The sequence below is a fragment of the Anticarsia gemmatalis genome, chromosome 7 (assembly GCF_050436995.1).
Source record: "Anticarsia gemmatalis isolate Benzon Research Colony breed Stoneville strain chromosome 7, ilAntGemm2 primary, whole genome shotgun sequence".
NCBI lineage: Eukaryota > Metazoa > Arthropoda > Insecta > Lepidoptera > Erebidae > Anticarsia > Anticarsia gemmatalis.
In genome coordinates this window covers 3,958,762-3,984,534 of record NC_134751.1, presented here as the reverse complement: position 1 = coordinate 3,984,534, position 25,773 = coordinate 3,958,762, and the positions used below count along the sequence as shown (strand labels likewise).

The 25,773-nt window shown below is 36.9% G+C and overlaps 2 protein-coding genes and 1 long non-coding RNA gene across 3 annotated transcripts; 2 read left to right on the top strand and 1 right to left on the bottom strand.

Moving 5' to 3' along the window:
* The first annotated feature begins 1,928 nt into the window (after positions 1-1,928).
* Positions 1,929-8,860, top strand: LOC142974154 (uncharacterized). The gene is made up of 2 exons (XR_012959550.1): positions 1,929-2,147; positions 8,669-8,860. It is a non-coding gene; the product is annotated as an uncharacterized LOC142974154 (long non-coding RNA).
* An 8,076-nt stretch (positions 8,861-16,936) lies between these two features.
* LOC142974294 (putative 30.3 kDa protein) lies at positions 16,937-22,980 on the top strand. Its single transcript, XM_076116532.1, has 2 exons — positions 16,937-17,070; positions 22,095-22,980. The coding sequence occupies exons 1-2, from the start codon at positions 16,968-16,970 to the stop codon at positions 22,877-22,879; spliced, it is 888 nt and encodes a 295-aa protein (XP_075972647.1). The 5' UTR covers positions 16,937-16,967; the 3' UTR covers positions 22,880-22,980.
* Positions 22,981-23,779: 799 nt separating this feature from the next.
* Positions 23,780-24,758, bottom strand: LOC142974123 (gallerimycin-like). Its single transcript, XM_076116278.1, has 2 exons — positions 24,631-24,758; positions 23,780-24,317 (listed from the first exon to the last, which is right to left on the bottom strand). The coding sequence occupies exons 1-2, from the start codon at positions 24,737-24,739 to the stop codon at positions 24,172-24,174; spliced, it is 255 nt and encodes an 84-aa protein (XP_075972393.1). The 5' UTR covers positions 24,740-24,758; the 3' UTR covers positions 23,780-24,171.
* Positions 24,759-25,773: the final 1,015 nt, after the last annotated feature.

The window sequence follows — 25,773 nt, the reverse complement described above, 5'->3', positions numbered from 1 at the left end:
TATGGCTGACGTGGCCTGCCCAATCCCATTTCAGCTTTCTTCTTTTTTCTTTTTCGCATAAATAATTGCTCTCCGTGTGGGAATCGAGCCTACGATCTTCCGACGCAATGGTATTGGCATGGCGACCTAGACCACTGCACTTATTATATCTCTGTAAATCGATGGTGAATAGTTTTTTGCTATGATTTTTCCCTCAGGCTGTATGTAAAGTATGAGTTTTAAATATTTTTAACATTATAATATAATAATTAAATAAATAGATACACCATATGAACCGATAAAACACTATAACGTACATCCAGATGACGTATGTACTATCGAACAAACTGAATCATGACCCACCATGTGCTCATTTTCTAAAAAACGTCTATATACGCGTAGGTCGAAATTGGCTTGATCCTATGTTTCCTTGGTGATGAATTTGTTATCTGTCACTATTGCGACAAATCTTTGTGCGCCAATACAATAATGCTTTGCTACCGTTTTCAACAGGCTCCGTGGCGTAGTGGGTTGATGTTACGACTGCGACGCGTCAGGAGTGGGTTCGATACCCACTCAGGACATGGTTTATTCGGCCATTATAGGAAATAATGTAACTATAAAAATTTAAATAATATAGGGTAACCAGCATAGTTATTACCCGGATAAGGAAATGATACACAATTTTGGTCAATAGTACCTATCTTTATTTAGAAAACATTGACATAAACTCTATTATAAACGCAACTTAAATATTCTTCCTTTAAAAAAACATCATGTTTCAACAACTTTATACTAATTCCATATAAAACACTTAAAAACCAGAAATACTGGCGAATACTGTTAATTCAAATGTGTTATCCTTAACAAATATTGCAACAAACTTACTTTCTTACTCTTACTCTTTTCGAACTACACACCTATCGCACAAACGTCGTCACAATATTCTAAAAGTGACATATATCGCAATTAATTTGAACTGGTTACTTTAGAAATTAAAATAAACGTATTATTCCTTAACATTGGCAATCACTGTATGATGGGCAATGACTATAGTGGTTACCCTAATCGTTTCACAGATTTCTAAATGACGTGCTATTTGATATTTGACACAAATAGGTTTTTTCGTAGTGAAAAGAGTTTAGACTATTTACATTCTAGATTCAAATTAAGAGTGATTTATCGAAAACGTATCTACGTACTGTAATAACAAAGGTCAAAGTGGTCTGTAATCGTAATACATCATAACACAGTCCTATTCATGTTTAAAATGTCCTAAGTGCAACTTTGACGACAGAGATGAAATTCTTACTGTTTTGACGGTGTCAAGCGAATTATCGGCAAAATGGGTCATGATTCAGTTGGTTCGATAGTACATAAGATTTTCTCATCAAGCTAATTTGAATCGACATATGATTATTATCGAAATACCTATACATTTAATTTTACTCAGGATTGTCACTTAATTAACAAAAATAAATTGATGTGCGTTCAATTATTTACAAACGTTGTTTACAAGTTTAGTGTAATAAAAACTCTTACTAAATTGATTTTGAAACTAGTCTAACGATAGATTGAAATTATTATTTTCAGAATAATAATTTCAATCTATTGTTAGACTAGTTTTATGTTTCGAAAAAAAGCTTGCGCGTTTTTGGCCTCTTTCTATTCACATTTTAATCATTCAGACATTACTAGTAAACAATTAATACATACTATCAAGTCAGTTAATAAATGTCATAAAATAAAACCGTTTGATTAATCTGAAACCAACCGCATGTTACAAATCTATAATTCTATAATAAACGGAATATTCAATAGTCTATCATCATTGGTATTTCCAAAAGCAAAAAAAAAAAAAATACCGTAAGTAAACATTTCCGACAGCAGGATTTTATACTATGTAGTTCCTCTGTTCGCTAGCAGATGGCGTTATTATCAAAGTGAAGTTAGCATTACGCGGCACATAGTTCTTCTCATTAGCAGAATGAAGCTGTATCATACAGTATTGATAAAAATCAAATAAACACAGTTTTTCCTGCATTATGTGCAACAGATGTATAGTGTTCCGACTTTTATCAAGTGTAAATAAATCCGTGCCACAATGAGATTGGACATTTTTAGTTTGTTTATAGTTTTAATTGTGATATTTAGTTTATGTACACAAGGTGAGTAGTCTGTAGATACAACAAGTTGTTGTAATTTGAACCGCGTGGCCTTCTTTAAAACATAAACCTCTTCATGTCACATTAAAGGATATGTTTTTCGTCGAGGGCAATAACCTCTCTTGGTTGCCCTTTTTCTTTCAAATTGAATGTTAAAGGTAATATTTTATAATCTCAATTCTCAATTATTTCTGAATGTGCATTGCAGTATACATAAACAGATAATGAGATAGAGATAATATTATTATAAACTCCGTTAAAATACATTGAACAGAGAAAGAATCTTTGTGTCGTTGAATGGGTCCTTTTATTTTGAGTAAAGTTGTTGTTCAAGTTTACTGACAAGAATGCGCTAATTTAAGAGCTTGTATGGTAATGTAACATACGTATGTAGAGGTAGTTATCGTAACATACAAGTTTTTATTCATATTCTCTGTGTAATAGTCATTGTAGTATTACATAGTCTTATAATATTTATTTAGCAGCTGGTCGCCCGCGACTCGCCCGTGTGGAATTTCACTTCTTTCGGGAATTTCCAAAAATCCTTTCTTAATGCTCCTCTACACTTCCTATGTCCGGTTTATGAGTACATTTAGTGGTAGTTTATCTAATCAATAGGGGTTTTTTATACAAGTTTAAACGCTATTGAACAGATAAACTACCTCTAAATGTAAATCAGAAACCGGGGGCTAAACACTCTTCACACCAAATTACATTTTTATACGCTTAATAGTTTCGGCTGTCCGTTATCCATCAGTCAGCCAGTCACTCAGTAACGGTAGTTTATTTAAACTTTATGTATAGTAATGCATAGGTGGACTTACCCCCGGTTTCTGAGGTACATTTAGAGGTAGTTTATCTATTCAATAGCGTTTAAACACATACAAAAAGAACGCTATTGAATAGATAAACTACCGCTTAATGTACCTACCTCAGAAACCGGAGGTTAGTGCATCAAGGTAGTCTCTACCAGTCAATCATTGGATTATATAAATTACTTTGTTGTAGGTGTACCATAAATTTAGGTGTAGGATTTCACCTTTAACACTAGCGGGTAAAAAAATCTATTTTGATTTCAACAAAAAACGTAAGAGGATAAATTTGAGTAAATATCAACCTGTATGTTTTGTTTTAATGTTTTAGTTTATCACATTGTAGGTTTGTTTTGAAATAAAACGAGAATCATACGATGCGGTAGATTTTCGGGTGTCTGATATCTTTATTTTCTTCTTATGTTTATTGGCGCGGTCGGTAGAGAGGTCTCGGGTTCGAATCCTGGGTCGGGCCAAAAAGTCTTCTCTGAGATTTTCTGCTAAGAATTTCTTAGAGATTGCCCGGAGTTGGGAAGTTAAGGTCGAAGACCTCCGTGCCTCGGAGAGCACGTAAAGCCGCCGGTCCTGCGCCTGACCTCTTACTGGTCGTGTCGGTTATCCGTCCCACCAGACTATGAGAGTGATGGAATAGAGAGTATACCTGTGTATTGTGCACACACTTGGACACTGTAAACAAAGTCCTGCACAGGTGGCCAGTTTCAATGAAACTGACCGCCGTAGCCGTATATCGGCCGGAGGACATTATTATGCTCGTGATTAATACATGCCTAAAAAAATGTAATACATGTCTTGACGGCATGCAAAGTAATGTTATATAGCCTATAACCTTCCTCAATAAACAGGCTATCCAAAAGTAAAATATTTTTTAAAATATGTACCAGTAGTTCCTGAGATTAACGCGTTCAGCTAAACAAACTACGATTTTATAATATTTGTATAAAGGAGAATAGATACGTGACATGATAACAATTTGCACCAGACTACGTTGGTTGTCATAATAAGTGCTAATTTGGGATGAAGATAAGGTGTCAATGAGGTCAGGACGATAATCTGAGTGATCGAGAGAGCTCACCTCTTTGACATTTAAATATTCGTAATTATAATCAATTTCGTCCACAATGTTAGAATAAGATCTCCGGGGTTTTTCCCGCGAAATGTCTGTTATAAAAACCGTCAACAAAATATTGTGATAAAATGCCTTTTACGCAATCAAAAACCGTACATTAAATTTCACTGCTTTCAATTCTGTGGTCTCAGCCTACCCCTATGGAAATAAAGCGTGTTTTCATGTATGTACGTTCAATGATTAGTCCTGTAGTAGACGTAATATGGTGTGCTTTTCTTGCCTTACGTTTTGGCGAAGGTTACTCCAGCCCTAGTAGCAGACTCGGCGGGTCGAGACGCTGGAACGTCAGGCATTCTTAGGTAAAACACGTGTTCGCGTCAATCCCCGTATTCTATAATGTAAAAGAATAATTTCTCTTCCCAAATATTCAATTATTTTTATTGTCATTATGAATCTATTAGTCATGCAGAATAATAGTTTTACTTATATTAAAAGCCCAATTATGTCGTAGGCAGCTTAGTCATGCTTATAATGGACAATACAGCAGCGTATTAAAATTTCGTAATTGTTTTTTCTCAAAAATGGCTGGTGTTATGAAAAAAAGTGTAAGGAGAATTTTGTAGATCTTGAATTGCATGATTTTAAATTTTTATCCACATACTTATGATAAAACTCACCATTTTGCTGAAAAATTTTAAAAACCCTTTGATCTTGAATATTTTTTTTTTGCAAATATGGGATCGACGGGGACTTTTCACAATTTCCTAACAACGGTGTTCCTAGCATCTATGCACATTTTTAGCTTCTGAGAATTTTTGCAAGGGTCAATGTCTAAATTGACTGGGTTATATTATTCGACAAGTCATTTCAAAACAAACTAAATTTAGCATTACAGATTAGTGATAATATAGGGCTTATGATTTTTGATAAGTCATTTGTTATTTGTTTTGGTGCGCGATTAAACTACGGTTCTGGGCACCCCCGAGTTGGAGATATCGTTATTATAATAATCTTATTACCTTGATTTGATTACATAGAGCTCACGTGCTTTTTCGATTAGAACTCTCAGAAAATTCTGAAAAATATACCTATAGTCTGTTGATAGTACTGCAATGTATCAGGCAGCCAATAATTTCCGGGTCGGACAGAATGTTCTCTACTTATTCTATATTTGGGTGCATACATGGAACCATAGTGAATGAGACTGCTAGTCATTCGATTCCCGGATGGGGCAAAGTGTTATTAAATTGAAATAGTGACCGCAAAATGTTACATACGTTTTATTCTGTCATAAACAGATCTTGAGATTATTCTAGAAGAATCCGCTGTGGGATAAATCTTGTTGTTAATCAAAATCATACCTATTATTTATTCATTAGGGTCAAATATTGATTTTAAGTATGATCTAAGGTCAAAAATGTATGCATATAATTATTAATGCAGCATTTAAAATGTTCTTGATATTTTTCCTTGACCTTTGTCATGCACTAGGTGGGGTATAACATGTTTTTTTCTACTAAATCTATGTTGTAAAAGTGTGGCTGATGGTTTTACAACTGGCCGTCTCCAGACATTTGTGACTCGGTGGGTTGAGTAGTCCGACAGCCAACCACAAAGTCCCGGGATCGATTTCCAGATCGGGCAAAGTACTAATAGTTTTTATAACTTTATGTAGTTTTTATTATGTATAGTACATTTGTCAATAGTAGCCCGCAGTTTGATAACGTGCCCAGTATGTGGCAATATGCTTACCCTTTATTAGATGGGATCATCACTGATAATGACGAAATATGGGTGTATTTCATGCATACTACAGCTCAGGGTATAATAGACGTAGTATTATATTATGTACAAGCTGACCCGCGCAACTTCGCTTGCGTCACATAAGAGAGAATGGGTCATATTTTTCCTCGTTTTTGTAACATTTTTACATGGTACTCTGCTCTTGGTGTTTGTAGCGTGATGTTATATAGCCTATAGCCTACCTCAATAAATAGGCTATCTAACACTGAAAGAATCGGACCAGTGGTTTCTGAGATTAGATAAATAAAAAAACTCTTCAGCTTTATAATATTAGTATAGATATAATGGACGGAATTTTGGCGTCACAGTATTGAAGAGTTCTTGTCAAACCGGTTTTAGTAAAACATGTCACCGATAAGTGACAATGAACACGTGTTTATAAATGATGTCATTCTACATACAGATATGAGGAATTAATTATGTGGTTAATACATAAATATATCACGCTGGTTATAACCCAAGGTTTGGTTAGAGCTGTATGAATTACACCCACGTTCCGCCTTTTACAAGATAAGATAAGATAAGATAAATGTTTATTTAAGAAGAAAGTGATTGCCGACAGATTTACAATAATTGCATATTTACAAATTGAACATATAAATTACATTTAATTATACATCTACAATTTTTGGGTGGAGCGCTGTTCTCCTAGCTAGGTTACGATGTTACAATGTTAGTCTCATGTAATGGCGGGGTAACCTGTTGCTAAATCCTGAACACGTATCGGACTACTTTACATAAATATCCTATACACACGAATCATTTACTCTGGAGTCAAGGCCTAACCCCTCCCGCATTACGGAAGAAGACTCTTGTCTAGCAGTAAGGAACATCAATGGGTCTTTATTTGTTATTTTGTATGAATTAGAAAGGATAAATTGCGCTTTGCCCGACCCCGGAACCGAAAAAGAGACCTCGTAATTAGCAGTTACACTATACAGACTACAAATGCAGTTATGCTAACCGTCATAAATTAAAAACATAAATTAATAAATATTATTAAGTACCGTTAATTTCAGCCTAGGAATAAAAACTATAAAATGAAATCAATAGTGCATAATGTCTGATTCGTCACGACACGATCATATTCGTTGAACAACAGAGCTGTGTAATAAACTGTTATCGGTGGAGTTACTCACCGGTTAATCGATTTCTCCTCCAGAACTTCTCGATTAGTGCAGCAACATTATTACCGATTTAATTTCTTACTAGCTGAACCGTACGGCTCCACTCGCGTGAATGTACAATTTTTTCTTACCCAGATTGTTTAACAAATCTATGCTAAAATCATAAAGCTGAAGAGTTTGTTTGTTTGTTTATTTGCTGCAACGCGCTAATCTCAGGAACTACTGGTGCGAATTGAAAAAATATGTTATTGTTGTATAGCATATATTTATTGAGAAGGCTATAGGCTATATAACATCACGCTACGACCAACAGGAGCAGAGTACCAGAAAGAAATGTTACAAAAACGGGAAAATATAACCCATTCTCCCTTATGTGACGCAAGCGAAGTTGCGCGGTTCAGCTTCTTGCTTATAGTCCGATTCTGGCTATTCGACTATCTCCATGCCAGATTTCACTCAAGATCGATATCAATAGAGCGATTTGGCCGTGAAAGGGTAAATAGACGGACATACTTTCGCATTCATATTTCCTTCGTCTTTGCCGTTATTAATAAAATCGAATAATTTTAATTAATAGATTCATTGTAATATTTTTAATCAGCCCTTTGGAGTATACATACCATTTCTTCTCATAATATGATAATATGATACAACTATAATTAATATTTGATATAATCTTCTATGTACCAAGCCGTGAACTCTTCTCACTTTTCGGAAACGGTGATAGATTTAAAATATTGTGATGATTTTCAGTAGTAGTAAAAAAATTATGAAATAAAGATTATTTTTAATTTGAATTCACGCTGTTTGTCACAGTGTAATTCTCGAGTTTTTCTTATCCTATTACTTTAATGAATATAAGTGCAGTGAATACGAATGCATTTGAAATAGCAGTAACGAGATGAAACTAGGTTAATAAACGTAGTCGCGTCTTGTTAAAGTAGATTGAAAAACCCGATGGCAAATCAAATGGTTCCAATTTTCTAATTACATCTTTGTTATTTGACGTTATATTTTTATAATCTTTACGGGGCATTAAGGGCATTATACCCTTGTTATTTATACTAAGACTGCTCGTTATTCTGATGTTTATAAATTATATTTTTGTCATAATCCAGTCCCGTAACAGGATTCTGTCGCCTTTTCACACAATTTATAAAAACCTGATGACACCTCTAGCGGGTGGCAGTGTTATTAATCTTTAAGTACATTCTAAAATTCAAACTCTCGATATCGGTAGTGCCGACTGTAGTAAATTGCGCTAGTGAACATTTTTATGTGGCCACCATTATTTCAGCCGAAAAGCTTTTAACATGGCCTAACCGGCCTAACTTCTTTAACGTGCTTTCCGAAGCGTGAAGATGCTTAGTTCAGACACTATTCAGCGTTCAACTATCTATGGTATATCCGCGGCTAGGGATACTTAACTCACAGCTCGTTTACCTGCGACCGCCATTCTGGGACCAGCCTGTCAAGCAGGCGACAGTAGGCGGCAGTTATCCCGACGCACGCCGCCGGTTTAGTGGGTATGCCCGCCCTTCTGGCGGGAGAGTCCCAAATAACCCTGCACTCCACCCAAAGTGCAGGTGTATGCTTAATGCATTAGACACGAAAAAAAATCATAGCGCCAAGGACTGCCTGAAATTCTCGTTTCATTATGTTTCCACGATTTTAACCTTGGATTTTCTTTCCCAGGTTCATTGGCAGCAGTGAAAAAGAAGAGGTCATGCAAGTTGGACTGTGATATTCTTTGCCATACAAGAGGGAGGAGTTTTGGAACATGTTTAAGGTCAATATGCCGATGTGGTGCTATGAGAAGCCCATAGCGAAGATCTTAAGAGATGTCAGAAGAAAAAACTAGGTTATGATAATAAATGTTTAAGAATATTTTTTGCTGTTTGATTATAGTTATAAACTTTCGTTGCATGCCTTTTAGTTATGGATTAAGTTTGTGGATTAACACGACGATGCATTTTAACCTTAATTTTTAATTTAATCCAGTGTCTGGAGAGCTGAGTTCCAACTAATTGTCAATCGGCAACCGGCTAGCTATCGACAAATTTTGATTCGCACCTCTAGCGGGCGCCGACTGAACTACTTTACAAGTACAATTTAGATGACAACCTCTCGATACTCGATAGTTTCAGTATAGTGTCCAACTATAGATAAATGAGCAGCAGTATAGAAACGCCACCCAGTTCGACATTTTATGCCACCCTGCAATCTTAAATCATGCTTTCAATTGCTCGATTCTCTACCACAATCCACTTTCGACAACCGGCAAGTATCGAGAAATACTGTACTATTTGGGCAGTACATTTTAAATATCAAATTCTGAATACTTGAAAATTCTAACTATAGAGACGACAAAAATCAACAAAGGTTTTTAAATTATAATCTGTGTCTTAAAATTATAAATTTCATTGCAAAGGGCTCAAGCCTGCATGCATGTCCTATTATCATCCACCCAGCATGCTACCAGACGCTCTCTAATTCTCGTACAATTGTGAAATATACAGTAATATACAACAGTCGTTAAGACTTGCGAGGAACGTACAAAGAAGTATAAACTAGATAAATTGTGTTTAAGGCTGCACTGCACTATTCTAAGATATTAGGAGCATGCAGTATCCCGCTGTTTGCTTACTATTAAGATCTAACATAACTATGCTTTAATATAGCTAGAACACTTTTTCAATAGTAATTTCTTTGTTCTCAAAACATTAAGAACTAGGTGACCAGCGCTTGCGTCACATAAGCGAGAATGCGTCATAATTTTCCCCGTTTTTGAAACATTTTTCGTTGTTTTACCGCTTCGTCGATTCAGTGATTGTGACGTCATAAGTGTCAACATTTGACTTAATATAATAATATATTAATCCACAAAAGTTATTTCAACTCCTATTGTCAATAATTGATTGACTTGAGTGTCATTTTTAAGACAGATATCAGGACCTAACACGTATCTCAGTTGACAACTATTTGAAAGCCACTATGCCGTACACTGTTTTATTTCTTAGATTATACTGATTAACACGTTACGCCAAGGAAGCAATGTATTGTGTAGTGGCTATCAATTTGACTTACACTAGGTGTCAACTGAGATACGTGATAAGCCCGCAGACGACGTCTAAAGATTACAATTTAGTTCACAAATTAACTCATATGTAACCTACTAGCGACAATATGAGCAACTTGTATTAGTAGTATAGTGCCGTTATGTCTCCATTACCCTCCATTTAGTTTGTGTGAATAATTCGTATACGACAGTGGTGCCACCTCGGCTGTATACACAGGGTGTTTGACGCGCTTACTTGCACCTGCGCCTCACTTGTAATGTGCGCTATTATTGTTAATGTGCACTTTCATATCCCTCATGGCCTAGCTTTAGTTCATGCACAGATTGTTTAGTATGTATTTAAGATGACATATATTGCTCTTATTTATTTGTAGAGTAAGGCATCGTAATGCATTCTTAGAATCACTGTTCCCGCATCTTTGACTTTTAAAGAGAAGGTTAGGTTAGGTCTTTTAATAGTTATTTGATGTGGTTAATCGGGTGTCGAAGCGATTAAAATAACAGATTTTTATAATAACTGAAATTAATTTTGGACCAACTTTGACATTCCCGTCGAAGCACTAAGACGTTCGTATCAAATACATAGCGGCCTACGAATTTCCTGTCAGCTCCTACGAACTTTTAATATTAGCATCTTAGTGCAACTAAAATGTAACATTTCTGTCGAGTTTCATATGGAATTACAAGATACAAACTATGAAAAATACACTTGATGCGCTGATAAATGTTGACAAACCAATTACAGTATTGCAGTATCTAGATTGTCACCGAACCAGTGTACAGTGTACACCTTCCTGATTGCTGCTTTGACCAGTGAAGATATCCTTGAAGAAAGTACCAAATATCAGCTCTGTGCCCGTGGGTTAAGTCGAGAGCGCCTTACGAATATCAAGGAGACTAACACCGAATGCTTAACGAGAAAGTATCTAATTTGAGAGTGATCCGCCTAGGGCGGCCTCCAACCGTTTCCTACATTTACTTAGTAGAAAAACTTTTGGGTTGTCTTCACTAAGAATATTTATATCCCTTGGGTTAATTTATTTACTTGCCACGTAACAAACTTGATACTCAACACAAAATACAGCGGTAAATCTACTAGAGTGTTAATTGTATCGGCTATTGTTAGTAGGCGCTGCGTGTTTTGTGTTTAGAATTGTTTCTGTATAAAAAATGTTTTAGGCAACAGTAGCCAAGCAAATAAATTAGTAATTTGGCACACAAAAGAATATCGATGTGGGTGTAAAATTCCCCGATAGGTTTTGCCAAAATTATACCATCTTTGTTCCCGGGATAGCATATAATTTGTCCGAAACACCGAAAAAAATAAAAATATATCATTATTCATTGAGGAGTTTATTGAAAAGTAAGCAGTTTTCAACGATGCTTTAAGTATTTACTAATATAACTGCCTCTGTGGCGCGGTCGGTAGTATATGCGACTGCGGTGCGCGAGGTCTCGGGTTCGAATCCTGGGTCGGGCCAAAAAGTCTTTTCTGAGATTTTCTGTTAAGAATTTCTTAGAGATTGCCCGGAGTTAGGAAGTTGAGGTCGAAGACCTCCGTGCCTCGGAGAGCACGTAAAGCCGTCGGTCCTGCGCCTGACCTCTCACTGGTCGTGTCGGTTATCCGTCCCACCAAACTATGAGAGTGATGGAATAGAGAGTGTACCTGTGTATTGTGCACACACTTGGACACTATAAACAAAGTCCTGTACAGATGGCCAGGTTCAATGAAACTGACCGCCGTAGCCGTACCGGCTAGGAGGACATTATTATAATATTATAAAAAATGAAGATGTCTGACTGCGTTTTGTTACATTACAATTGCAGAACCGAATAAGAAATAATTAATATAATAAGATAATTAATAGAATAAAAATAAAATAAGAGATGAAATAAAAGGTTGTGATACTGATTATATCTCGTACAAGAACGTAAGCTAAATGTGTTGTTAAGCTCAGATCAGAGGGTGACCAATTAATTAGACTTCTTATTTTTATAAAATTGACTTTACAACACGTAGAAGGATTTTATGAAGAGAAAAAAGAAGTTAGGTTAGCTAATTATAAATATTTTACTGTAAGTTTTACTAAAAACCTATAACTTGGCCACAAGAAATACTAGATGATGTTACCAAATTGGTATAAAATCAATGGTAAATTGACCATAAAACAAGCAAAAGTCCTACAATGTAAAGTACTTAGTGATTAAGTATCACGAATTCAATTAATTTCGTTTACATAGAACGGAAGCTATTTTGAGTGTCCTTCGAGGGAGACTTAAGTGGCCGTGCCTCAGTAGACTTGCATTTGTAATGTAGGGCGAATTAACAAATTAACGAAGACTCAATTCAAAACACCTGTTTACGCTTTTGTTTCAGAAATATTTTTTCTTTTGTTTTTTGATACCATCTGATTGATAAAATGAGTGTCTAAACAATGAGCTTATCAGATAGACCTCATAGGCTAACTGTTAGTTATTCAGAAGTGGTAAAATCGGTATTTATACTCCTAGTTTAATTACTTTAAATGATGTTTATAGTTCATCATGGCGAATGTCATTTTTAACTCCCGATGCAATGGGTGTTATAAGTTTGACGTGTCTGTGTGTGTGTGTGTGTGTGTGTGTGTGTGTGTGTGTCTGTCTGTCTGTCAGCATCATAACTCCCGAACGGATGCAGTGATTTCGATTAAGTCTTATGTGCGAGTGTTCTTAGACATGTTTGATGAAAATCGGTTGAGCCGTTAAAAAGTTGTAGGATGTGAAAGCGAGGGGAGGAGAGGAAATTTACTCGGATGGGGTCTCAAATAGCTTCGTATGATGAAAAAGTTCGTGCTGGGAATAAAAGAACGGCTTAACCTAGCTAGCCAATATATTAAACGCATGAAAACAAAATTAAGTGTAAAATCGGGGGTTTCTTGAATTTTAATTCATAGTTATTCTGCGCAGATTACACCAGCACATTAAGGCTTCGCGTTCGTCGCTGTTTGTGCTGCTCCCTCTCCCATCTGAAGCATGCACTCGTTCACCACGTGATTGAAGGTTTGGTTTGTTTATTACAACAGTGATTCATAAAATGTGTAAATGTAGCATTTTTTCAAGTTAATGTATCGCACGGATTATTCACTGATATGACTTTGACGCAGTTGAACAGAAAATGTTGTTAGGTATTTTTTAAGAATTTCTAATCGATGACAGTAGTGTATGCAGTAGTAAGTATTCTTTGCTGTGTTAGTATTATACAGTTGGATTTATTTTACACTAGAAGCCGCCAACGACTTTGTCCGCGTGGAAATCCTTCCCGTGTAAATCCCGGTCCCTCGGGAACTCCAGGATAAAAGTAGCCTATGTGTTATAGTGGGTCTTCAGCTACCTATATCCCATCGTAATCGGTTCAGTAGTATTTGCGTGAAAGAGTAATAAACATCCTACATTTTCACAAAACTTTCGCATTTATAATATTAGTGGGATGAATTTATTAACTTACACATATCATCCTGCCAGTTGCGCTCACTGGTCGCTAAACGATCTGCGAGTTAAGCAACCGTTGGCGCGGTCAATCCATAGATGGGTGACCGCATAGTGGTATTTGAGCTGGGCGTCTCCGTGCTTCGGAGGGCACGTAAAAAGTCGGTCCCGGCTGCTATCTACTAAGATAACAGTCGTTAAGCTATGTCAAAGGCCTTCGGGCGGCTTGAACAACTTTGACACTAGGTTGACCACTAACCACACGATAAGAAGATAAGAAGATCCCGCCAGTTTTAACCGAAGGTGAAGGCAAATGTGTAAAAATTCACCCGCGATTCGCCATTTGTAATGTCAGAACTACAGAAAATGGGGCGAGTCTTTTGTCAAACACCGGTCACGTTACCAAACTACGAACTATAATTGAGAATAACCTACAAAATAATAGAAAAATACCTCAATGAAGACGATAAGAAAAAGTCCATTTGCTGACTCGGAAATTGCGTTGTATTTAGCAGTCGTGTGCCTGTAGTATCACGCGAATTTTATTCCTGTTAGATAATGTTAAGATTATTGGAAAGAAAATTATAACGATTCAAAGGTGATACCACTGCAATAGCCATATTTACACACATACTCTATCGCGCATGAAACAACAATCGTGCGTGAAAGAGCGCGCAAATTAAAGATCACGCGCCGCACTCATCAGTACGCGCGAAGATAATCGCGAGCGAAGATCGCCCAGGCTATTCCGCGCGTTATCCTATACGCTCCTTAGAACGCGCGATAGAGTGTGTGTATAAAGTTGGCTAATGATATCAGGGACATTGCACTCGACACAACTTATTATCTTAGTGTGAACGGGGTTTCACCGATGTACTAGATCGATTTCAAGTACTTTAACCTTAATAGGGATATAAATACCTTATTCTATCTCATTGACTATAAATACGAAAGAATATATTTCGATGTTTTTACAGATGTTTATTATTGAATAATTCAAAACTGCATTTATTTAAAATTTGGTACACAAATAGCTCATAGCTAGATGTTATTTGGATAAATCGCGGACAATAGCGTGTAGTATATTTTAAAATATTTTGTGAAGACGAATTTAGGTACAGTTAATTTAAATATGAAACTATAATGATAACATTTACAACGACCTGTAGATAAATAAATTCGGAAATCCAATGATCCACGTTTCAGTATATATAAATTGTATGATGTTTTATATAAATAACTTTTTCATCCAGTTCCAAAAAGGGGTTTCCTATAGCGTCTTGTTAGAGGCATTTACTTCTAAGATTAGCGCACTCTTAAAGAACACAGGCCATTCGGGCTTCCACGAACTATAACGCGAAAAGGGACTGCCATCGTCAAGGACAATAAAGCCTTACAATAAATTGCCGTAATCTTCAGCTTAATCCTTAGATTCCCTATTTTCCTAGTGTTATTGTTATTGAGTTATCTTAAGATCCTTAAATTATTAAAACGGCCGCCAAATAGTCGTCTTAGATGAGCCCGAATGGGTCAATATATGTCACAGACTTTTACGGCTTGGGGAGCTATCACGTATCTCAGTTGACAACTAATTGAAAGCCACTATGCTGTACATTATTTTCTTCCCTAGATTATATTGTGATTTATACGTTATATCAGAGAAACAATGTATTGCATAGTGGCTTTTAGTTTGACGCACACTAGGTGTCAATTGACAATGCTGAAAAAATTGTGCTTTAAAAGGTATACTTTTATTTTCAAAGCAAAATTTTATACGAATGGAACGACATCGATGCCTTACCAAAAATAATTACAAGAATATTGCTTTCAGATCTCTAAATTGATTTATTTTTTGATATCTTAAACTAAAACTTAAAGTAGTCATTTCAGTAGTTCACTAATGGGCAATTTGTATAGTAAATGTAGGGGATGTGTTTAGTGAAATGTTCTTTAATAGTCACTTTTTATTTGTAGGTCCTTATTTAATCACAGATAAGATTTAGGCGATCCCCATGCTAAAAACATCACGCTTAAGACTTTAGTTATAAATCCATAAAACGTAAAACGATATACATAAGGTTTGTTGACCCGCAAAGACCCAAATCTCATTGAGGAATCTGAAACATAACCTAGTTCTTATACCATGTTTACTATCTACAAAATTGCATTTATAATCCATTTTTATTTAACTGTACTAATATTATAAAGCTGACGAGTTCGTTTGTTTGAACGCGCTAATCTCAGAAACTACTGGTGCGAATTCTTTTACTGTTGGATAACCTATTTATTGAGTAAGGCTATATAACATCACGCTACGACGGCCAGGAGCAGAGTATCTACCAGTAAAAATGTTAAAAAAAAGGGGAAAAATATGACCCATTCTCTCTTATGTGACGCAAGCGAAGTCAGTTGTGCAAAAGTGCATTCAACAATAACAATCAGATAAACTGAACAAAGGTGATCTAAAAACGTTTTAATCCAGGTTTTTTACCTGGGATCATAAAACACTATCTCAAAGTTCTAAATCTATACTTACTTATATTATAAAGCTGAAGAGTTTGTTTGTTTGTTTGAGCGCGCTAATCTCAGGAACTACTGATTTCCGATTTGAAAATTTATTTCAGTGTTAGATAGCCCATTTATCGAGGAAGGCTATAGGCTATATATCATCATGCTACAACCAATAGGAGCAGAGTACTGGTAAAAAATGTTACAAAAACGGGGAAAATTTTGACCCTTTCTCTCTTATGTGAGTCAGTTAGTTAGTCATAACAGGAAATACATTCAACAATAACAATCAGATAAACTAAACAAAGGTGATCTAAAAACGTTTTAATCCAGGTTCTTTACCTGGGATCATAAAACACTATCTCAAAGTTCTAAATAAAAAGTAAATTTACTCAAATATTCTGTGTTATTGTGATATGTTTATTGTTTATCTGCCTAGTCCTCCTTCACCTTATACAGTGTAACCAGTGAGTTAATTTAATAGTAATTTAAAATGACTGCTTCATGGCGCAGTGGTTTACGTCGCCACGCCACTACCATTGTGTCGGGAGGTAGTGAAGTTGGTCCCCACACAGAACAATTATTTGTGCGATCCACATATAATTGTTTCGGTTAGATTGTGCTTTGTGTTCGTTGTTTGGATGTAATAATTAGTGCGGGAGTTGACATTTGAGAAAAAACAAATATCAGCGCTCTTAGCGCATTTCGTATGAACTATTTTCTTTAAGTAAAAAGTCAAACTCAAACTCAAAACAGTGCTGAATAAAAAAAAAATCACGTTGCTGCAAATTTATCTTGTTTGACTGTCACGTCACTTGCTATCGTGTTATCACACTGTACTACGCACACTGTGATCAAGTGGTTCATAAAATACAGCACCTTACACAATAGTCCTGTATATAAGAATGATAATGAAGCATTCGTATTATAACTGAAAGTATCATGAAGTCTTTACAGTTGTGTTTCCTTGTGATCCTCTCGTTTGTTTCACAGGTGCTCGGTGAAGATACCAGCGATGAAAGCATCAGCGAGTCGTTTTTACTTGGTAAGTATTTATCTGTTATATGCGTTTCTTATATAAACACTAGAAATAATGATCACTTGCTCTAATGGTGAAGGAACACATCGTGATAAAATCTTACATGCCTAAAAAATGGTGACAGCATACTAAGTACCCAACCCGCACCTGGCCTGCGTGGTGGACTTTAGGCCGACCCCCCTACCTTCGCTTGGGAGGAGACCCTTACCCAGCAGTGGGTTAGTTAGGGGTTAAGAAAAATATTAGGCACAAAAGTCTAGTGATGGGTTTCGTAATGAAAGAGGAATAAGGTCTTGCGTCACTGTCACCAAGTGCGGGTCGGAGACTGTGCACTTCTTTTAGAATTGTTAAGAAAACTCCCAAGCGTGCAAGATTCATTATGTTACCCAGCACTGCTAGGCGAATAAATAATGTGGTGAACCTAAACTCCACCTAAACTCCTTCTACTCTATGGTAGATGCCATATATTAATCATATAACGATTTGGCATTCTCTGTCAATAAATATATCAAACACGTAATGCTCGTATTTTATTAATACATAATATTGGCGACGAGGAAAAACTGAACCTAAATGGAAAAGCTACGTAAAAAACGGAGCACCCTACGTGGGATGCTCACCAGACTCGATACCTACATCGAGCAGAGGGCGACGATGTCTGACGAGGACATCACCGCTCGCTCCGCAGCCTTGAAGGACACCATAACAGCACTGCGAGAGTTACAAGAGAAGATAGAAAACAAAACCATAGATGATAACGATGAAACAGCGTATTTACACGAACAAAATTACGGCTACGAATTCGAAGAACTTCACACTATTTTAGTATCAAAACTTTTAACAAAAAAAACCATTATTCAAGGTCAGCGACAGGAAGACCAACATAGAATATACCAATACCATAAGATTATACCAAAAATACAATTTAATCCTTTACATGAATCAGAAACGTTCAATAACTTTAAAAAACGTCTGGAAGTGTACTTTAGACTTAATGAAATTACTGAGCCCCACATGAAGACAAATATTCTTCTGTCTACATTATCACCAGAACTCCATGAAAAATTATGTGATTTAATAGCACCAGACGAACCATTGAATAAGACATTTAACGAAATTACTGAAACACTTGACGACTACTTAGACCCAAAACCTAGCAAATGGGTTCTACAACATAAATTTATATCGAGAACTCAAAAATCGGATGAAACAGTAGCGCAATACGCCGCAGATTTAAAAAAGCTCACTACCAACTGCGAATTTAAATGTCAACACTGCCAGAAAAACATTTCAGAAAGCTTTTTATCTCTTCAACTCATAAGAGGATTGAAAGATAGCGACGCACGTACAAAAATTTTACAAGACCGAACAGTATGTACATTTAAACACCTGACACAGATTGCAACATCTATTGAAATGAGTAAAGCAGAAAATACATCAATGCTTCCGAATGAACAACCAAGTAGTGACAATATCAATAAAATTTCCACTGATTCCTACAATAATTCAAAAAAATCTCCTTTTAGAGGAATCACACCAAGAGATTTAAAAGGGAAATGTTTCCGCTGTGGTTTAAATCACGAAACCAAGAAATGTAGCGCTATAAACATAACATGCTATAAATGCAAGAAGGTCGGACACTTAGCTAGTGTGTGTCTACAACGGCGCTCAGATGCGAAGCCCAGTAAGACTACACCGGATATAAATCAATTAAACGACTCAGCAATAAGCGATGATGATGAATGGAATGATATTAATGTTATATCTGGTGAAACATCCGAAAAATACATGATAACGGTACACATTGAACATGCTAAGATGAAAATGGAATTTGACACTGGAGCCACACTTACTTCTATGTCATTACGAGACTACAGAAAATTGAAAATCGGCAAAAGAATCTTTAAAACTAATATAAAACTCAAAACATATACCGGCGAAGTAATCGAACCTGCAGGTGTTGCATACGTTCAATGCAGATGCCAAGGAAAAGAATTCCACGGTAAATTATACCTCATCAACAACAACGTTGACCCCGTTTTTGGCCGGAGTTGGATGAAAGAACTCGAAACTCTAAATTTAGCAGATATAAAAACTTTACAGCAATCAGAAAATCTAGAATTAGACCAGCTTTTGGAACTTTACAAGACATCAGTATTTCGATCCGACTTAGGCGAAATACCCAATTACAGAGGACACCTAAATCTACAAGAAAACACAAGACCAATTTTTATCAAACCACGTAGAATACCGTACGCTTTAAAAACCAAAGTGGATGAAGAGATCGAGCGACTATGCAAACAGGGTGTCATCACGAAAGTCGACCACTCTGATTGGGGTACTCCAGTGGTACCAGTTGTCAAACCGAATGGGTGTATCCGATTGTGCGCTGATTATAAAGTTACACTAAATAAAGTCATACAAGATGAACAATATCCAATACCTATGATAGAAGATATATTTGCAGAGATGAACGGAGGTAAACTATTCTGTACACTCGACATCACCCAGGCATATCTCAACATGACAATGGATGAAGAAAGCGCAATGCTACAAACACTAAGTACGCATCGAGGCACTTTTAAGGTGAACCGCCTAATGTTCGGCGTTAAGGTCGCGCCGAGCCTTTGGCAGAAATTTATGGATAAACTCCTTCAAGATCTCGAAGGTGTAAAATGTTTCTTTGATGACATCATCATTCAAGGCATCAACAAAGAACAATTACTACAGAGACTTAAGCTCGTGTTAGACAAACTAAAAGAAAGTAACCTACGAGTAAACAAAAATAAGTGCCACTTTTTCAAAACAAGCATCGACTATTTGGGACACACTATCGACAAAGAAGGTCTACACAAAAACAGAGAAAAGATTAACGCAATAATTAAAACAGAACGCCCAGTCAACACCGCAGAATTGAGGACATTTCTTGGAATGGCAAATTTTTACAACAAATTTATACCCAACCTATCATCGATCACGAATCCACTGAACAACTTACTCAAGAAAGAATCTAGTTTTCGATGGTCTACAGAATGCGAACAGAGCTTTATACACATTAAAAAAGAAATTCTAAGCGAAAGAGTACTTATACATTTTGATCCCAAGAGGCCCTTGGTTCTTGCAACAGACGCATCTCCACTGGGAATCGGAGCAGTACTATCACATAGACTCCCAGATGGAACAGAAAGACCGATAGCATTCGCTTCCAGAACACTATCGGATAGCGAGAAGAAGTACAGCCAAATTGACAAAGAAGCTACTGCCATATACTGGGGATTGAAGAAGTTCTTTTATTATTGTTACGGTAGAAAATTTATCCTAGTGACAGACCATAAACCACTGACAATAATTTTCCACCCACATCAAACGTTACCAGCAATGAGTACAATGCGATTATTCCACTACGCTCATTTCTTATCTGGATTTGACTACAACATTGAATACAGAACTTCGCCTAACAACTCAAATGCAGATTACCTATCCAGGTTCCCAGTAGAAAACACAAAGGCAAACAAAATGGACCAGAATTACAGCTTTCAACTTCAACAAATACATACCATTGATGTCAACCCAAATATCATAGCGAAAGAGACAAGTATTGATTCCGATTATACACCATTAGTACTCGCATTACAAACTGGCCGATCACTTAAAACGTTCGGTTACAATGATAATGAATTTACTTTACAAGATGGATGTATAATAAGAGGAACGCGAGTCTTAATCCCAAAAACATTACGCGAACGAGTGCTGGACGAACTACACCTCGGTCACCCGGGCATTGTGAAAATGAAGCTACTGGCCCGCAGTTTTGTATACTGGAAAGGAATTGACAATGATATCGAAACAAAAGTTAAGTCCTGTAGAACATGTAGATTACAACAAAATGAACCAGAGAAAGCACCACTACACCACTGGGAACACCCAAAGGGCCCCTGGCAAAGGCTTCATATTGATTTTGCCGGACCTGTTTACGGATACTATCTTTTAATAGTTGTAGACGCATTTTCGAAATGGACAGAGATTATACCTACTAAATCAACGACAAGCTCTTGGTGCATCCAAAAATTGAAAGAACTATTTTGCACCTATGGAACACCTCTACTCCTTGTCTCAGACAATGGCCGACAATTCGTATCGGGAGAGTTCGAAAAATTTCTAAAAGACTGTATGATTTCGCACAAAACCTCTGCTCCATACCACCCTGCAACCAATGGACAAGCTGAACGATACGTACAAACAGTCAAGAGAATCTTACGAAGCTTAGAGGGAGAAAGGGGTAATCTTCAAGAGAAACTTGTCATGGTAAAAACTCGCCTCAGACGGACACCAAACTTGAATGGTCAGACACCTTATCAGTTAATGTTTGGAAGAGAAGTTCGAACAGCATTACACTGCATGTTTAGAAACACCCATAAAAAAACTACATCAAAACATCAAGAGATCAAGGTCAGACAGTTGGAAGTCGGCGAACGAGTACAGGCCCGTGACTACACGAGTGCTAAGCACCATTGGCAGTTTGGTACTATCACAAGACGTCTAGGCCGACTTCATTATGAGATCCGCACCGACAACGGCGATGTCTGGCGCCGACACCTCAACCAGGTGTTGGCTGCATCTTATATTCAGCAGAACAGCTAAGAGGTTAGGAGGGGAGAAATGTGGTGAACCTAAACTCCACCTAAACTCCTTCTACTCTATGGTAGATGCCATATATTAATCATATAACGATTTGGCATTCTCTGTCAATAAATATATCAAACACGTAATGCTCGTATTTTATTAATACATAATAAATAATGATCGTGAAATTTATTTTATTAGGTAAAGTAACTGAAAAACTATAATTGCTACCGGTAGGTTTACGAACATCGTTAAAATAAATAAGGTCACTCACCAGAGTGGTCACATCTGCATACTTGTCAAGCAAAATGATATATCGAAACAGATTCGTTTATATGTCATCTTTTTGTACCAAAAATGTTACTGAATGAACGATAAAATAGCGGTCCACAATTTATTGTCTCCAGGCCGGAATGACACCGTATCGAGCGAGACAGCCAGTGCCTACGAGCTCGGCGTCCACATGGGAATAATCAATCCCGAAAAATATACCCTCGAATCATTTGAAAGGGACGAAAGAAACATCTTCAAAGATTTGTACAAGGAATACATTTCATTGAATGGCAGTCAGCCGATTAATTACCAGCAGTGGCTCGTTATGAACAACTTTGGAATATTGCCCGATACTCAGGAGTCTTTGTTCGAAAGAAAAATAAGTAAGCGCAGTACGGCGGATAATAAGCGACGTTTTGTCAATACGGTGAAGAAGGGAGATATTTTGATTACGGGACGTGGTATCGGTGGATTGGTTGGGCACGCGGCGATCATGTCTACTGATTATTGGGTGCTGGAGATGCCGGGGGGTGCCGGGTGGGCAAACGGGATTAAGAGTAACAATAGACAAGTTTCGAAGCACAAATGGTTTGACGAGCACGCTTCGGATTGGACTACTGTGTACCGCTGTCCTGATAGAGGAGTAGCAAATCAAGCAGCATCTTGGGCAGATCGTAATTACTACAACCCTTCTGGTGGAAGTAAAAAAACAATCCACATCACTTACAGGATCACACCAGACATCTGGAAAAAGAATCCCAGCTACTGTTCGAAGCTCGTCATCCACGCTTACTACTTTGGAACTGGGAAGAAGAAGGTGATAAGAGACCTGTCAGTGATTGGACGAGCGATTGTTCCGTCAACGATACCTTCATATTTCCTCAGCCCATACAAATTGGTTAACAAAGGCAAATATTAGCTTTACTCTGTTCGGATTTTGTATTTATCGTGTAAATAGTTTACAGTTTATTTTTCCTTCTGTAGTTTGAATAATACTTTATTTTGTAATTTTTTATAGAATATTGTTTTTTTTTACCTGATTGATCACTAGAAGAGAAGCTTCTACTAGTTTTAATAATTTGATTGCTGAAGCTTCGTTCACATATTAATTTTGATCCCTAACGCATCTTTGTTGTGAATACAATAGACTGCTTTCATCGTTTGAGTTAATTATAGTATTAGGGAATCATATCCGATTTGCTTCCTTATGGAAGGTAATATTCTTACATAAATTAACTTGTGCATTGACGAGGTGTACTTAGAATATCATCCTGTATTAACGTTATGACTTGTTCTCGGGTCTTCGAAGTGGCTCCGAAGGGCGTAACACATATTTAAATTGACAACTATTTGAAAGTTGCTGCTAGGTTGAAATTATTTTTTTCCCCTTGGGTTGTAGTGATTTACACAGTCAAAGCAGCAATGTACTGAATACAAATCAATTTGACGTACACTAGTTGTCAACTGAGATACATAATACGCATTTTGACAGAATTTTCATACAAACTTTTATTCCCTTTTTTATCCCCTTGGGGGTAAAATTGATCGAAATCCTTTCTTAGCTTGCTTATACTCTTTCACTAGCTGAACCTTGCAACTTCGCTTACGTCACATAAGAGAGAATGGGCCATAATTATCCCCGTTTGTAATATTTGTATAGTCGTTACATTTTTTACTGGTACTCTGCTCCTATTGGTCGTAGCGTAATGATATATAGCCTATAGCCTTCCTCGATAAATGGGCTGTCTAACACTGAAATAATCTTTCAATTAACACCAGTAGGTAGTTCCTGAGATTAGCGCATTCAAACAAACAAACAAACTTTTCAGCTTTATAATATTAGTATAGATTTCTTAGCGGATGCCTATGTCATAACATCTACCTGCATGCCAAATTTCAAATATTCCGCTCAGTGGTCGTCCAAATCGGAAATACTGCTGAACAGAAGAAGAATTTAAAGTTACAAATTTACCAAAAAGTAAAACTCACTTTCTTTTTACAATTTTATTCCTTATTTACTAAAATACACATAGAAATAGAATTTTATTACACTCGCTACTATTGAGCAACGAGCGTGAGATATAGAAAATATCATAAATAAAAAAATGGTTCTTGAGGACGAGCGCTGATCAGTTTTTAACACAAAATCTTGCGAATGCTAATCGATTGTCGGTAGTGGGTAGTGTAACACCGTTGCAACATCAGTCGTCATTATCGAAGACATTGGCATCCATTGATAGTGCAGTAGCCACCGTTTTTGTATCCTCTTTGTTTACAGCTAGCAATGCACTGGTAAAATATACAACCGTGGCCTGGCAAGTCGCGAACGGTCCGTCTCATTACAGTTTGTGATGAATCTGTAACAAAAAGACATGTTTGGTGATATGTTTTATTTTTGCGTTATTGATAATGCTTTTTAAATATGATCAGCAATTTTTTTGCCTTTGTAGGAAACCAGTCAATTGCTATATACCGGGCCCGTTATCAAGCTCTTTGCGGCCACTGAGGCCATACTCTAATAACACCACCCGGAAATTGAACCTGGGATATATTAATCAGGCTGTGTATACACAACTTGAATCACAGGGGCATTATATCAAGTTTGAAAGTTCCCTTTCTCTCTCTCTTTGGTATAACAAATGACTACAATTAGTAAAAGTATGATCTTACCTTCATTTCGGATTTCCGCAGCCGACGTTACAACCGCGAAAACGATTATAAATAAAGCAAATACAAAACAAGCCTTCATGTTTGCAACCTCCGGGACAGTGCACTCCATTGTAGGCTCCAGCTTATTTATACCAACCCCAGTGCAAATACCTCTAACTAAAACCCTACCATAATACCAACGGATGATTACGTTCAATCCTATCGCAAAATCCATCGACTCATTACCACAAATAAGTACATTTTCCAACCGTGTCTAGACAGCAATGGGTACCGTAATAACGGTATTAAGTCATCACTCGCTTTACACGTCCGAGAATACATAAATATTGGACGGGGAGGGAATACCCTGAGTCCATTTCTCTGGCATAGAATTGCAAGTGTTACATACTTTCACATTACACGATTTTCAACCTTATATTTATATGTTAAGGTGTCAAGTCGTTTAATAGGTGCAATCTTTAAACGGAGTTATGGTTATTTGATATTGCAAATGTCTATTTATTGTTGTATGTCTGGCTAATCACTGTTTCGCGGTTTTTGTTTGTGTGTTATCAGTTATTATGGGGAAACTAGTTCATTTTCCTGTTTAATTTAATAACACCACATTTTATTTCTTATTATGTTTTATTATGATTGCTAATAAAAGGAAATGCTTTTAAATATTTTCATACGGTTATTTTTTTTATTGGTTATACGTAAATTATTGAGAGCAGTGATAACCGGGTGGTATAAGTTTGTACCTCCCACGCAAGCAACACACCAATGACTTTTTGGAGTTATGTGTGTATTAGAAATAATCATTACTAGTTCCATTGGTGAAGTCGTGGCGCCCATAGCCAGTTGCGCTCACCGGTCGGTAACCAATCTGTGGGTTAAGCAACCGTTGGCGCGGTTATTCCATAGATGGGTGGCCGCAGAGTCACCACCACCGTCCGTGCTTCGGAGGGCACGTAAAATGTCGGTCCCGGCTGTTGTCTACTAAGATAACAGTCGTTAAGCCATGTCAAAGTCCTGTCGGGCGGCTTGAACAACTTTGACACTAGATTGACCACTAACTATACGACAAACAAAAAACATCGGTGAAGGAAAACATCTTGACTCAAACTTGTATGCCTGCAAGTCCCTTAGAGCAGTACTAGAAGG

Bases quoted from the DNA above. Each gene is read 5' to 3' on its own strand.
- LOC142974123 (XM_076116278.1), bottom strand. From the start codon at position 24,739: ATGGAGTGCACTGTCCCGGAGGTTGCAAACATGAAGGCTTGTTTTGTA. The intron at 24,318-24,630 runs GTAAGATCATAC...TTTTTGTTACAG, and splicing joins TGCGGAAATCCGAAATGAAG to ATTCATCACAAACTGTAATG.
- LOC142974294 (XM_076116532.1), top strand. From the start codon at position 16,968: ATGAAGTCTTTACAGTTGTGTTTCCTTGTGATCCTCTCGTTTGTTTCA. The intron at 17,071-22,094 runs GTAAGTATTTAT...TATTGTCTCCAG, and splicing joins CAGCGAGTCGTTTTTACTTG to GCCGGAATGACACCGTATCG.